The sequence below is a fragment of the Pan paniscus genome, chromosome X, assembly GCF_029289425.2.
Source record: "Pan paniscus chromosome X, NHGRI_mPanPan1-v2.0_pri, whole genome shotgun sequence".
Lineage (NCBI taxonomy): Eukaryota > Metazoa > Chordata > Mammalia > Primates > Hominidae > Pan > Pan paniscus.
Genome location: NC_073272.2, coordinates 51,772,821 through 51,788,261, shown reverse-complemented (window position 1 = coordinate 51,788,261; position 15,441 = coordinate 51,772,821). Strand labels below are relative to the sequence as shown.

General features: G+C 40.7%; 1 protein-coding gene across 2 annotated transcripts in view; it reads left to right on the top strand.

Moving 5' to 3' along the window:
- The window catches only part of DGKK (diacylglycerol kinase kappa), a 105,257-nt gene that overhangs the window by 55,266 nt on the left and 34,550 nt on the right, over positions 1-15,441 (top strand). For both annotated transcript variants that reach the window (XM_034949945.3, XM_003805952.5), the window contains exons 5-8: positions 11,218-11,353; positions 11,805-11,911; positions 12,219-12,341; positions 14,264-14,366. In XM_034949945.3, coding sequence (XP_034805836.1) covers positions 11,218-11,353; positions 11,805-11,911; positions 12,219-12,341; positions 14,264-14,366 — 469 coding nt within the window. The remainder of the gene's footprint in view (positions 1-11,217; positions 11,354-11,804; positions 11,912-12,218; positions 12,342-14,263; positions 14,367-15,441) is intronic.

Sequence of the window (15,441 nt, the reverse complement as noted above, 5' to 3'; positions counted from 1 at the left end):
CTGTGTTGCCAAAGTTTTGGGAGATATTGTACTTTGTGTTTTTACATCCCATCATGTCTACAAAACGTCCATTTTTGACTTAACAATATTTCGAACTTACTGGGTTTATCAGGATGTAACCCCATAGTAAACTGGGAGCATCTGTAATCCTCTGGCTCAATGCTCTGCCTTCCAGACCTACACGAGTGGCAACATCACCCCCACAGATCAGCAGGGCAGTGCCAATGCTGTGGCTCTCTACAGTGGCCCTATTCATGGCATGATTCTCTGTTAGAACAGAGGCAAGTCCCCAGGGCTCTGCTGGACTCTTCCATCCCCACAGCTCTGCTGGGCATTGGTTCCACCCTTTGAAATTGACGTGGAGACAGCCTTGTCACCTAGAACTGTGCACTTTGGGCCTGTGGTGGGATGGCAGCCCTATTGATCTCTGAATCACCTTTGGGATCATTCTTTACTTGTCTTGAAGAAGTTCACATCCGAATAGTTCTATGGTCCAGTCCTGTAGGGTCTTCTTTGTTTCATCCCATTTTCTCAATTTCCTTTAGTCTCAGCTGACAGTGGTTCTGCTACTATAATCCCATCTCTATTGCTGGCTTTTGTAGAGATGGCTAATTAAGTCTGTGATTGACATCCACACTAATCTCCTTATCAAATAGTGGGTCTTTCACACCTTTTCAAACATATTTTCTTATTTTTTGTAATGTGGACAGACTGAGAATTTTCCAAAATCTCTAAATTCTAGGGGTTTTTTGCTTAACAATTCCATCCTCAATTCATTTATCTCCTCTCACATTTTTTCATTTTAATAACATTTTATTAACCAAATATATGTACAATATTATAATTTTAACTATAATCAAAATAAAACTGATTAATGAGCTATTTATTTGTTTCATTTTTTAAATTATTATTAATTTTGATTGACAAATCATAATTACACAGATTTATGGAGTAAAATGTGATGTTTTCACATATGTATACAAGGTGGCATGATTAAATCAAGCTAATTAACATATCCATCACCCCGATTACCTATCATTTTTTATGGTGAGATATTTGAAATTTGGTCTCTTAATTATTTAAAAATACTCTATATAATTCATCGTTATTGACTATAGTTACCCTGCTGCACAATAGATCTCAAAATTCATTCCTCTTGTCTATCTGAAACTTTGTACCCTTTGATATCCCCATTCCCTTCTCCTCTCCCTCAACCACCATTCTATTCTCTACTTCTTTGAGTTCAACTTTATCAGATTCCATATATAAATGAGATCATGCAGTATTTGTTTTTCTGTGCTAGCTTATTTCACTTAGCATAATGTCCTCCAGATTCACCCATGTTGTCACCAATGATAGAATTCCCCTCTTCTTTAATGCTGAATAGCATTCCATTGTGTATATATACCACATTTTATTTATTCATTCATTTGTTGATGGACACTTAAGCTGTTTCCATAGCTTGACTATTGTGAATAATGCCACGATGAACTTGGGAGTGCAAATATCCCTTTGACAGAATGATTTCAGTTTCTTTTCACATATACCTAGAAATGGAACTACTGGATCATATGGTTGTTCTATTTTTAGGTTTTTTGAGGAACCCCTATACCATTTTCCATAATGGCTATATTAATTTACATTCCTACCAACAGTGCCTAAGAGTTCCCTATTCTCCACATCCTCTCCAACACTTATTATCTTTCATCTTTTTTGTTAAAAAGCCATTCTAACAGGTGTGGTGTGGTATCTCAATGTGGTTTTAATTTGCACTTCCTTAATGATTAATGATATTGAGCATTTTTTCATGTACATACTGGCCATTTGTATATCTTCTTTTGAGAAATATCTGTTCAGGTCTCTTGCCATTTTTAATTGGGCTGTTTTCTTGCTATTGAGTTGTTACAGTTCCTTATATATTTTGGATATTATCCTCTTATCAGATGTATGGTTTGCAAATATTTTCTTCCACTCTGTGGGTTGTCTTTTCACTTTGTTAATTATTTCCTTTGCTGTATAGAAGATTTTTAGTTTGATGTAATCTCATTTGTCCAGTTTTGCATTTGTTGCCTGTGCTTTGGGGGTCAGAGCCAAAACATCCTTGCCCAGACCAATGTTGGGGAGCTTTTTCCCTTGTGTTATCACAGTAGTTCTAGAGTTTCAGCTTTTACAGTTAAGTCTTTAACCCACTTTGAATTGATTTTTTAATACGGTATAAGGCAGCAGTCTTCAAACTTTTTGGCACCAGGGATTAGTTTCCATGGAAGACAATTTTTCCACGGACTGTGGTTGGGGGTTGGTAGGGGGGCTTCGGGATGAAACTGTTCCACCTCAGATCATCAGGCATTAGTTAGATTCTCATAAGGAGTGTGCAACCTAGAGCCCTCATGTGTGCAGTTCACAATAGGATTCTCACTCCTATGAGAATCTAATGCCACTGCTCATCTGACAGGAGGTAGAGCTCAGGCAGTAATGCTCACTTGTCCACTGGTCACTTCCTATTGTGCAGCCTGGTTCCTAATAGGCCATGGACTGGTACCAATCTGTGGCTCAGAGGTTCAGGACCCCTCATATAAGGGTCTAATTTTGTTCTCCTGTATGTGGATATCCAGCCAACATCATTTATTGAAAAGACTGTCCTTCCTCTATTTTGTGTTTTTGGAAACTTTGTCAAAAGCTGTCAGTCAACTTTTGTCAGTTAACTGTAAATGCATGGGTTTATTTCTGGGTTTCCTACCCTGTTTCATTTGTCAGTGTGTCTGTTTTTATGCCAGTACCATGCTGTTTCAATTATAATCACTTTACATATGTTTTGAAATCAGCAAGTGTGATGCTTCCAGCTTTGTTCTTTTGGTGAAGATTGTTTTAGCTATTCAGGGTCTTTTGTGGTTCCACAAAAATTTAAGGATTTTTTTCCATTTGTGTGAAAAATGACACTGGATGATCTTAGAGGAAAGGTGTTCAAAAAATGACATTGGAATTTTGATAGGGATTGCATTGAATCTGTAGATTGCTTTGGGTGGTATGAATATTTTTTACAAAATTAATTCTTCCAATCCATGAACACAGCATGTCTTTCCATTTATTTGTGTTTTCTTCCATTTTTTAATTGATCTTCTATAGTTTTCAGTATGCAGGTCTTTTACTTCCTTGGTTAAATTTACGCCTAAGTATTTTCTTTTTTGTTGCTATTGTAAGTGGGATTGTTTTCTTAATTTCCTTTTCACATAGTTCATTATTGGTACAGGTTGAGCATCGCAAATTTCAAAATCCCAAACCCGAAATGCTCCAAAATCCAAAACTTTTTTAGCACCAAGATGATGCTTAAAAGAAATGCTCATTGGGGCATTTCAGATGTCAGATTTTTGGATTTGGGATGCTCAACAAGAAAGCATAATGCAAATACCTCAAAATCCTAAAAAACCTGAAATCTGAAACACTTTTTGGTCCCAGGCATTTTGGATAAGAGATACTCAACCTGTATATAAAATGCTACTGATTTTTGTATGTTGATTTTATATCCTGCAACTTTACTGAATTTGTTTATCAGTTCTAACAGTTTTTTGGTAGAGTCTTTAGGTTTTTTTAAATATATAAGTTCATGTCATCAGCAACTAGAGCTAATTTCACTTGTTTCTTTTCTATTAGGATATCTTTTATTTATTTCTCCTGCCTAATTGCTCTGGTTTTTACATATGACAATTATCAGAATTTGAAAAGAAGTGATGAGAGTGGGCATCCTTGTCCCTGATTTTAGAGGAAAAACTTTCAACATTTTACTATTTAGAATGATACTAGCTATCAGTTTGTTATGTGGCCTTTATTATGCTGGTTACATTCCCTCTATACCTAATCTGTTGAGAGGTTTTTTTCTTTTTTAAATCATGAAAGGGTCTTGAATTTTGTCAAATGCTTTTTCTGCATCACTGAGATTATCATGTGATTTGAATTCTTCGTTTGTTGATATGGTGAATCACACTTATTGATTTATGTATGTTGCATCATCTTTTTATCTCAGGGATAAATCCCACTTGATCATGGTAAATGATTCTTTTAATGTATTCTTAAATTCAGTTTGCTAATATTTTATTGAGGATTTTTGCATCTGTGTTTGTCAGGGATATTAGCCTGTAGTTTTCTTTTTTTGTTGTGTCCTTGTCTGGCTTTGTTGTCAATGAGCATCAGAATTTATTGGATCACCTCTCTGACACTAGGGTTGGATGGGGCCAGGTGTTCCTCCATGGGTAATCGCTGGCCTAACAGTTATCCCTTGGCCTGGGGAAGAGTTAATCAGAGCACCCAGGTTGTCTGAAGAAGCTAGCTAGGGATTCAAGCCTGGAAGACCCGTGGACCATGTTTCCTGCAGCATGGTGCTATTGGCAAGCTCCTCTGATGTGGCACTTCCATTGGCAGGAACACAGAGCAGCCACCAAGATCTATACATTGATTACTGTGAGCCCCACCCCATTTTTTGTTTCTTACTGACCCCAAGTGACCTAGCCCTGCTGGTACTACCAATGTTTCCCGTGGGACAAGACAGGAGTGGACTTCCTGTGAAGGGTCCCGAAATGTGAGGAAGCTGAATAACTGCCTTCAACTCTCTTTTCCCACTTAGAAACCATAACTCCAGGGAAATTCTCTGAGGCACTGCACCAGCTTGAGGGGGAAGCGGCATAGTCAAAGAGAACCATTACTCTTACCATTTAACCCTGGGTTTTCTCAGTTCTGTGGTCCAAGGGGGTTGTCTCAGCCTCACTCCAAAGTTCTGGGATATTCATAATGGTATTCTTGCCTGTGGATAGTTGCCAGTTGGATTTCTGTAGTGCAGGGAGTGAAGCTGGAGAACTCCTATTCCACCATCTTGTTGATGTCACTCTCTATCTTACATTTTACTATAAGCAGTCAGGAGGAACCAAATATCCTCAGCTAAATATCGAATTTCACCATTCACAAGTTCTACTTTCCATCAAACACTAGAATACAAACACAATTCAGGCAAGTTCTTTGCCACTTTATAACAACAATCACTTTTTCTTTATTGTCCAGTAACATGTTCTTGGCCGGTCCACATTTCTACCAAAATTCTGTTCATGATTGCTCAGGTATACTCTAAGAAGATAGAAGCTTTCTCTACAGCTCTCCTTTTCCCTTTCTGAGCTCTCACCAAAATCTCCTTTAAAATTCTATTCAGAACAATCTAGGCTTTCTTGGCATGTACCTCAAAACTCTTCTAACCGCTACCCATTACCCAGTTTCAAAGTTTTTTCTACATTTTTAAGTATTTGTTATAGCAGTACTCCTCACTTCTCAGTACCAATTCCTGTCTTAGTCAGTTTGGGCTGCTATAAAAAATTCCACAGACTAGGTGGCTTAAAACGGCAAACATTGTTTCTCACACTTCCGGAAGCCAGAGAGTCCAAGATCAAGCCACTGGCAGACTCAGTGTCTGGTGAAGACCCACTTCCTGGTTCATAGACAATTGTCTTCTTGTGTCTTCATATGGTGGAAAAGGGACTGAGATGGGTCTCTGGGGTCTCTTTTATAAGGGCACTAATCCGATTCATGAGGATTCCAATCTCATGACCTAATCACCTCCCAAAGGCCCCATCTCCTAATACCATCACCTAGAGGGTTAGGATTTCAACATATGATATGAAGGGGGTACACAAGCATTCAGTCCATTGCAAATGAAGAATCCGATCGGAGCAATGGACTGCATGAATGTATTCACCTAAGTATTTTACAGAGAGTAAAAATCAAACACAAAAACCCAACAACCACACACTGAAAGCTTTAAAGAAAACTACTTTCTTTAGCATTTAGAGATCCGTGGTTTGTGTACATGCCACAGTTTTAAATCTGTCTTCAAAATGGATTTTTAATCTGTGTCAACAAGTAAGAAGACCTGGAATTATATACTGTACTAGTTTCCTAAGGCTGCTATAACAAATTACTGCAAATTTTGTGGCTGAAAGCAACAGAAATTTATTTTCTCAGAGTCCTGGAGGCTAGAAGTCTGAAATCAACATGTCAACAGGGCCATGATCTCTCTGTAAGATTTAGGGGAGGATTTTTTTTTTTTGGCTTCTTCCTAGCTTGTGGTGGTTGCTGGTAATTCTTCGTGTTCCTTAGTTTGCTGACACATCACTCCAATCTCTGCCTTCATCATCACATAGTATTCTCCCCTGTGTCTGTTCCCTCTGTATCTTCACATGGTGTTCTCCTCTCTGTATGTACCTATGTTCAAATTTCTCTTTTTATAAAGATAGCAGTCATTGGATTGAGGCCCACCATAATATAGTATGATCTCATCTTAAATGTAATATGTCTTCAAAGACCCTACTTCCATATAGAATCACAGTCACAGGTAGTGGACGTTAGGACTTGAACATATCCTTTGGGGGGATACAGTTCAATCCACAAGAGTCCACCCTCTAGTCCCCCCCAAATTCATGTCCTTCCAATGTGCAAAATACATTCACTGTCATCTCAACCTCTTCAAAAGCCATAGCACATTCCAGCGTTAAATCTAAGTCCAAAATATCATTTTGTAAATAATCTAAATCAGGTATGAATGAGACTCTGTGTATGGTCCATCCTCAGCAATATTCCTCTCCATCTATGGACGTGTGAAACCAAGAAAACAAGCTATATGCTTCCAAAATACAATGTTGAGACAGGCATAGGACAGATATTCCCATTTTGAAAGGGATAAAATGGCCGGGCGCGGTGGCTCACGCCTGTAATCCCAGCACTTTGGGAGGCCGAGGTGGGCGGATCACGAGGTCAGGAGATCGAGACCATCCTGGCTAACACGGTGAAACCCTGTCTCTACTAAAAATACAAAAAAAAAAATTAGCCGGGCGTGGTGGCGGGCGCCTGTAGTCCCAGCTACTAGGGAGGCTGAGGCAGGAGAATGGCGTGAACCCGGGAGGCGGAGCTTGCAGTGAGCCGAGATCGCGCCACTGCACTCCAGCCTGGGCCACAGTGTGAGACTCCGTCTCAAAAAAAGAAAGAAAGGGATAAAATGGAAGGAATAAAATGGTTGCGGGTTTAAAAAAAAATTGGCAACCCAGCAGGGCAAATTCCATCAGGTTCTCCAGGCCTGAGAATAATTCTCTGGGGCTAGGTGTTCTGTTCTCTGACCCTACTCTCTTAGCTCACTGGAGAGTCAATCCCCCCACAAGCCCCTGCACAACCAAGGAGACAGCCCCACCTTCTGGAACCCAGGAGACAACTCCACCCTCTGGAACCAAGGAAGCAGTGCCTCTGCCCCTTGGGCCCACATTCTTTGGGCCTATGACGGCAACAGCAGCATCTCTGGCCTCTGAGCCTCTCTCGGCAGCCTTGATGGCCTCTGAGCTACCCCTGGAAGTCATTCTTCCATTTTCTTGAAGGATAACACATGTTCACAGCTGAGTCGCTTTATCGGTGTGTTTCATGCCTATAGAATCTCAGAAGTCTGACAACCTTCCTTCATTTTATCCCATATCTGTCCCCTTAAGTCCAAGTTCAGTCCAATCTGACAGTGTTCTGCTGAAGTGGTTAATCGGAGCCAGGTGTCCCACATCTAATCTCTCCAGCAAAAGTTTGTCCAGACACACCCTTGATGTTCTCTGCAGGGCACACTTTCTTGGGTTTTGCAATATGGATAGGCTGAGAATTTTCTAAATCTTCTAGTTCTGGTGACTTTTTGCTTAATAGTTCTGTTATGGACTGCATTGTGTGCCCTCCACCCAAATTAATATGTGGATGCCCTAACCCCTAATGTGACTTTGGAGATAGGACATTTAGGAGGCAAATAAGGTTAAATGTGGCCATAGGGTGGGGACCTAATCCGATAGGATTGGTGGCCTTATAATAAGAGGAAAAGAAAGAGGTGTTCTCTCTCTCTCTCTTTCTTTCTTCTCTCTCTCTCTACATGCACACGTTGAGGAAAAACCACAAGAGTACACAGTGAGAAGGTGGCCTTCTACAAGCTAGGAAGGAAGCCCTCACCAAGGACTGAATTGATTGATACCTTGATCTTGGACTTTCCAGCTGTAAACTGTGAGAAAATTAGATTTCTGTTTTTAAACCACTCAGTCTATGCTATTTTTTATGATGCCTGAGCAGACTAACACAATTTCTTTCCTCAGTGTATCACTTCCCTATCACATATTACTATAAACAGCAAAGAGAAACCAAGATGCACCTCTTATACTTTGCTTGGAAATCTCCTCAGTCAAATATTCAAGTTTATTGCTCACAAAGTCTACTTTCCACCCAACAGTAGAGCAAAATCAGCCATGTTCTCTGCTACCTTATAAAAGTATTACCTTTCCTTTAGTTTCCAATATGTTCCACATATTCACATGAGGCCTCACCAGAAACACCTTTAATGTTCATATTTTTAGAAACACTCAGTTCAAGGCAATCTAGGCTTTTTCTAGCATGTGTCTCAAAATTCTTCTAGTCTACCCATTACCCAGTTCCAAAGCCACTTCCACATTTTTAGGTATTTGTTACAGCAGCACCCCATTTCCCAGTACCAAAATCTGTATTAGTTTCCTAGGGCTGCCATAATAAAATAACTACAAACTGGATGGCTTAAAACCAACAGCAACTTACTGTCTCACAGTTTTAGAGTCTAGAAGTCCCAAATTAAGGTATCTGCAGAGCCATGCTTTCTCTGATGACCCTAGGGAAGGATCTTTCTTTGCCTCCTCCTAGCTTCTGGTGATTGCAGGCAAACTTTGGCATTTTTTGGCTTGCAGATGCATCATTCCAATCTCCACCTTCATTGTCACCTGGTGTTCTCCCCTGTGTCTGTGTGCTCTGTATCTTCACAAGGTGTTCTCCTCTTTGTGTGTGCCTGTCTGTGTCCAAATTCCTCTCTTATAAGGATACCAGTCATTGGATTAGGGCCCGTTCTAATCCATTATGGCCTCATCTTAATTTGATTATATCGGTTAAACCCCTATTTCCAAGTAAGGTCACATTCATAGGTACCAAGGGTTAGGACTTGAACATATTTCTGAGGGGACACAGTTCAATCGCCACACATACTCATCCAGGGTGGGAAGCATCAACTTTTTCTTACAGAATAGGATGTACACAAGGAATATAAATTCCATCACCTCAACTGCTGAACCTAAGCAATGTCCATTTTACCTATTCCTTTGTATTCTGTAGGCAATTTGGACAATGAAATTTAATATTATACCCAGGCAGAGCTCTGAATTTCTTCCACGCAGTCCTGTGAAACCTTGCACATTCTAGAAGAGCTTCACTTGTCACTCTATACAGGAATGATCTGTTTTAGAATTTGTTTCCTCCAGTAGACTATAAATTCCTTGAGGGAAACAACTATGGTTTATTCATCTCTGCATCTCCAGTGCCTACCATGGTAGATGATACATAATAGGTTCTTAGTAATTATTGGAGGAGAGGAGACTGGGAGGAAAAAAAAAGTTGTTTGTAGAATTACAATCTAGTGACTTGGGGAGTAGAAAGGTTCTAGAAGCTCAAAGTGCCAAAGCCAAGAGTATGTCACTTCCTCAGGACTCTCCATCTTCTATTCTAATCACCCTAGAGCTTTCCAGTGTCTTAATGTACAATAAACATTACAATCACAAAGCAATCCCAGAACATGTGAGCCTTTAGTTCATCAAAATAGCTTTCCCTTCCAGAAGGTTCCAGGTCAAATCAACAGTAGCTTAGCACGTAACCAGCATGCCAGAAGTGGGAAGGAGTGATCAGAGAGGGCAATGTGCAGGCTATGTCTTGGATATCTAATTCATGTAAATTGATCAAGGATGAATACTTAATGTGCTAGAGCCCTCAGTAGCTAGCTCTCTCTCTCTCTCTCTCTCTCTCTCTCTCTCTCTCTTCCCCCACTGTCAACTGATGTCAGAAAGAAAATATAGTTCTTTTTAAAGTCTTGTCATGCCTTTACACACCCAACTCATTATAATGTCAAGAATGAAAAGCTCTGTGTACGCCTATGTCTGAACTTCAGGGGAAGGCAGAGAAGGAGAAAATCAGACATTCTCAGGAATTAGTGAAAAGGTGTAAGAGTCCTTGGAGTTTTTTTTGGTGCTCACCCTTCCCTTCTTTCAATCTCAAAACTGTTGCTGGTATACCCTTGCCTTCCCTGCAGTCATGAAAGTCAGGCTGTGAAATACAAATGCAGCATTTAACAAAAAATGTTAAGGCACATTAACAAAAAATGTCAAACTCAGTACCATGAAAGAGGACACCAAAAAGAATGCCACTCCATGTAGGCAGGGGTTGTGTCTTGTTCACTATATCTCAAATGCTTTGAAAAGTGCCAAGCACAAAGTATTTACTCAGTAAATATTTGTTTAATGGATTATTGGATGAATTAAGCTGATTAATCAGGAAACTGCTGTAGGCAGTCAGAGCGTGGTATTCCTAAAAGAATACTCAAGGGATTCCTAAAAGAATCCCCTGAGATGAAACTGTCATCCAGGTAAAGCAATGCTCTGCTCACCTGGCAGCCAGGAAGGAAAGTGTATACCTCCAGGAGGTAGTTAAAGCCTTATTATAATATTCCCTAGCCCAGAGTCAGAGCCTTACCTCCTGTCTTTATTCCCTGGCTAGAGAACCAAGGCCAAGGCTAAGACAACACATTTTTGCTTGAACTAAGACAATAGAGTGATTGGCCAAGCAGTATAAAGATCATTACTCCTGGCCGGGCACAGTGGCTCACGCTTGTAATCCCAGCACTTCGGGAGGCCGAGGCAGGCAGATCACTTGACCCCGTCTCTACTAAAAATACAAAAATTAGCCGGGCGTGGTGGTGCATGCCTGTAGTCCCAGCTACTTGGGAGGCTGAGGCAGGAGAATCACTTGAATCCGGGAGGCGGAGGTTGCAGTGAGCCGAGATTGCGACACTGCACTCCAGCCTGGTGACAGATCAAGGCTTCCTCTCAAAAAAAAAAAAAAAAAAAAGATAATTACTCCTGCTTTCAGCTTCTATTCCAGGGTCTGCCCCTCTATTATTTTTCTTTTTGAAACGACTGGCAAAACAAACAAAAACGCACACAAAGTATCCCAGGTCCCAGGTATTGGCTCCAACTTTCAGTCTTCCCCTTCACACGCTCTGACACCTATACAGCAGGCCATTTTAGACTTAGCAGCAGATTTTCAGGCCCTCTTTAATCCGTCTCTGTGATTCATCCTCCATTCTCTCTTCTCGTTTATTTATTTTAGATACCTGCAGCAGAAAACAACCCTTTTCTTGTTGGAATGCATTGTTGGTACTCCAGTTACAGCCACCGGACCCAGCACTGCAATGTTTGTCGAGAGAGCATTCCTGCCTTATCTAGAGATGCCATCATCTGTGAAGGTACCTTTCTGATTCCTTTAGGAAGTGAAGCTCAGTGGGTAGATATAGGGATGAAGGAACTCATGTGGCTTTAGTATCATTAACTCATACTAGGTCACTGACTCTGGTGTGAGGTTAACTCTGATTGAGGAAAGAAAAAGGGAGGAAACTAACATAAAGGGGATGAAAATAGAAGGATGAGTGTGGGGGGATGGGACTATATTATCGCAAGTGTTAAAAAGACAGAAATCACCTCATTCTTACCATCAATTTTCATTCAAGTTGGATAATAAAAAGATTAGCCAGTAAGAATAAAAAGGAACTGGATCCTATTGGAAATAGGTTTTTGGAGGTGCATTAGAACTATTTAGAATGCATCTGTGTTCTAACTTTCAGAGCAGCTTTGGGAAGAGAATTAGAATCCTCACTGTCACCAGATTCACACCCATCTTTTCTCTTCCTCTTCTCACAGTGTGCAAAGTGAAATCTCACAGATTATGTGCTTTGAGAGCAAGCAAAGACTGCAAGTGGAATACATTGTCTATCACTGATGACCTCCTTCTGCCTGCAGATGAAGTAGTAAGTACTAGCCATGTCTTCCCACAGTCGGCCTCTCCCATGTCCCCTTCAACCAGGATACACAGGGGGAAGAAGACTTCTTCCTAACTCCAGATAAGCAAAGTCCTAGGCTCACAATCCAACTTATCTGGAAGAATGAACCTCCCTCCTCCACTTGTCATTGTTTACTAGCATTGGAGTAGGGAGAGCAGGGTCATTTGGGTCATTTACCTAATGTCCTCCATGGAGTAGTACAATTATTCCAGTTGGCCCTTCCTCTCCTTATGTCTCTAACTTCTACCTCCTGTGTCTTTTTACCCTTCTGCAGAACATGCCCCATCAATGGGTAGAAGGAAACATGCCTGTCAGCTCTCAGTGTGCAGTGTGTCATGAGAGCTGTGGCAGTTATCAAAGACTTCAAGACTTCCGCTGCCTGTGGTGTAATTCTACGGTAAGACTCTTCTCATCTTGATATTTAGAGAACTTAACTCCTGGCGAGGGGGTGGATTAGAGCTTGACCATGTATACACATAGATAGAAATCTAAGAAACCCTTATCTCAAAACAGGTTAAACAGATTCCATAGTATAAATCTTAGTATCCTGCCTTTCCAGATCTGACTATGGAGCCTTTCTTTGGGAGAAAGATTTAAGACCATCTTTGCTGCTTCTTAATTGGTGAGGCCTACTAACAAATGGGAAAAGCTGAACTCTCTAATGGCAGTATGGGCAATTAAAAATAAGTTCTGAGTCTGCCTTTGAGAAACCTACTCCCTTTCTCATTCACTATTTCCTAGGAACTTGTAACCTTTATTAATTAAAAATGGTTGATAATATTAACACATTATTATTGCCACTATATACTGAGTGCTTAATATACATGATCTCATTTATTCCTTCCAATAAGCCTAAACCGGGCCTCATTGTTCCCGTTTGACAGATGAGGAAGGTGAGGGTCAGAAAAGTGAAGGGGTCCAAGGTCATTTGGACCAATTTCATTTGTCCAAGGTCATTCAGCCAGTAAGCAAGAGTCTTGATTCATACATAATTCTGCAAAGACTATGCTCTTTTTTGTTTTGTTTTGTTTTTTGTTTTTGAGACAGGGTCTCACTATGCCGCCCAGGCTGGAGTACAGTGGCACAATCACAGCTCACTGCAGCCTCAAACTCCTGGGCTCGTGTGAGGTGGGCTCCTCTCACCTCAGCCTCCTCAGAGTAGCCGGGACTACAGGCACATGCCACCATGCCCAGCTAACTTTTTAATTTTTTTGTAGAGACGGAGTCTTGCTATGTTGCCCAGGCTGGTCTCAAACTCCTGGGCTCAAGTGATCCTCCTACCTTGGCCTCCCAAAGTGCTGGACTTACGAGCATAAGCCACCGTTCCCAGCCGACCACACTCTTAACTACAACACTACCATGCCTCTAAACCAGTGGTCCTCAGCTGGGGGTAATTTAGCCCCCCAGGAGACATTTGTCAGTGTGTGGAGACATTTTTTATTTTTGCAACTCAGGGTGGAGGGAAGTGCTACTGACATGGAGTGGGTAGAGGCCTGGTATTCTGCTGAACCTCCTACAATGCACAGGTCAGCCTCTCATAACAAAGAACTATCTGGCTCAAAATATCAGTAATGCTGAAGTTGAGAGACCCTGATCTAGATTTCTAGCCTTTTAGATGCTTCTCCAAAACTGAGTTTTCTAGACAAGAAGAAACTGAAGTATGGGCTTCTTCTTAGAAGACTCTGGTTGTCCTCTGTTTTTTTTTTTTCAATTGCTTTTGAATAACCAGGCCAGGTTCATTCCCCCTAGAAAATGTGTAATTTTCCAGGAAGTGGCACTTGAAGATGTCAGAAATCTGGAAAGAATGGCCGCTTGTGGGAAAGGCAGCAGAGTCTCAGCTGTCACTTCCCAGCTGTTTGACCTTGGGCAAAACCCTTTACCTCTCTGAGCTTTGGTATCTTCATTTTTAAAATGAATTCAATAGTGTTTTTTCTACCTCACACACCTGTTGTTATAAGGATTGAAGTGTAATATTAGATTATTATTATTAACTCTTTTATACTGCATGTAAGTTCCCCATTCTGCAGGCCACTAAGGTTGTGCCTTAGAACTGGTGATTTCTCAGTGCCTGTAGGTGGGTATCTTCTGAAAGCTACCTTTGAAAGGACCAGAGTTCTGAGGCCACACTGAGAGACAGTGTAGGCTCAGAGTAGAATGGGGGTGTTCAGGTGAGTTAGGGATATATGTATGGCACCAAATCTCAGAAAGGGAGATTAAATACTAAGAATCTAAATCTTGGTATTGGAACTCAAGACTGATCAATGATATCCTTTTCTCTCCCCCTCCTTTTTTTTCTCTGCTCTTCTCTTGTCGTTTCAGGTGCATGATGACTGTAGGAGACGGTTTTCCAAGGAATGTTGCTTCGGAAGCCATCGCTCATCAGTCATTCCTCCCACTGCTCTAAGCGACCCCAAAGGCGATGGTGAGTAGTTAAATCTTAACCTCAGAAACACATTGGGGATGTAGGGAAGGTGCAAAGGCTGGGAAGAAGGACTGCAATTAAATTATTCTCCTCAACCAGTCAAACATTTTGGGGAAGTAGGACTGTGCATGTGTATATAGATAGCTCCTGGTTCTCTTACCTTTGGGATTGTGAATGTTGTTCTTTCTGGTGTATATGTATGTGGGCATGTTCTCTGTAGCTCGGTCACAATTGTTTCTGATCAGAATTGATTTCAGCTTTTTCATGATTTCCAAACACTGGATAAGTCATGAAATCAGTTTGTGTCCAGGTGGTCAAGGAAGAACTTCATGAAGGCCAGGTTATCTTACTTTTAAAATGGAAACACACACCAATGTTGTTCCTAAATATGAAACTAACATGATCATTACCCCAACTTCACTGATGCTTTGTCAATTCCTGGACACTAGTGATTTATTAAGAACTCTGTTCTCAAGGTGTCTGAAGGCTACAGAAAGATCTAAGACATGGGCATTGCCAGAGCTATTGATTATTGTGGATTCAGGCTACTGATATAATACAACAATTAACAATTTGATGTGTCATATGCTAAGTGCCAAGGGAATGGTAGAGACATTTGGAAATGAGAAAACCTTAGAAATATGAACCATTTATAGGAGGTTGAGCGGAAAGGAGGTAGTAATGAAATCAATGCAGCAAGAATAAACTTTGTATAGAGTCTTCTATCAAGAGGTCTAGCAATGTTAGAACAAAAAAAGCAGAAGCCAAGAAGAAGGGTATTTTGTATAGTTTTTGTGTTTGTTTAAGAATAAGTAAGACATGGAGGTATCATGACATAAGGAAAAAAAACAAGAGCTAGGCAATTATGAGCTTTAGTTACTTACTAGATATGTGATGTTGGGTTAGTCACTTACATTCTCTGAGCTTTGCTTTCCCCATCTGTAAACGGGAATGAAGCTATCTATCGTGAAGATAGATGATAATATGTGAAGGGCCTAAGTATCTAAAAACATAACCTCAAAGGACCATAAAATTAAATCCCTCAACTTCTTGGGCAACTAAATATCTAGTCTCC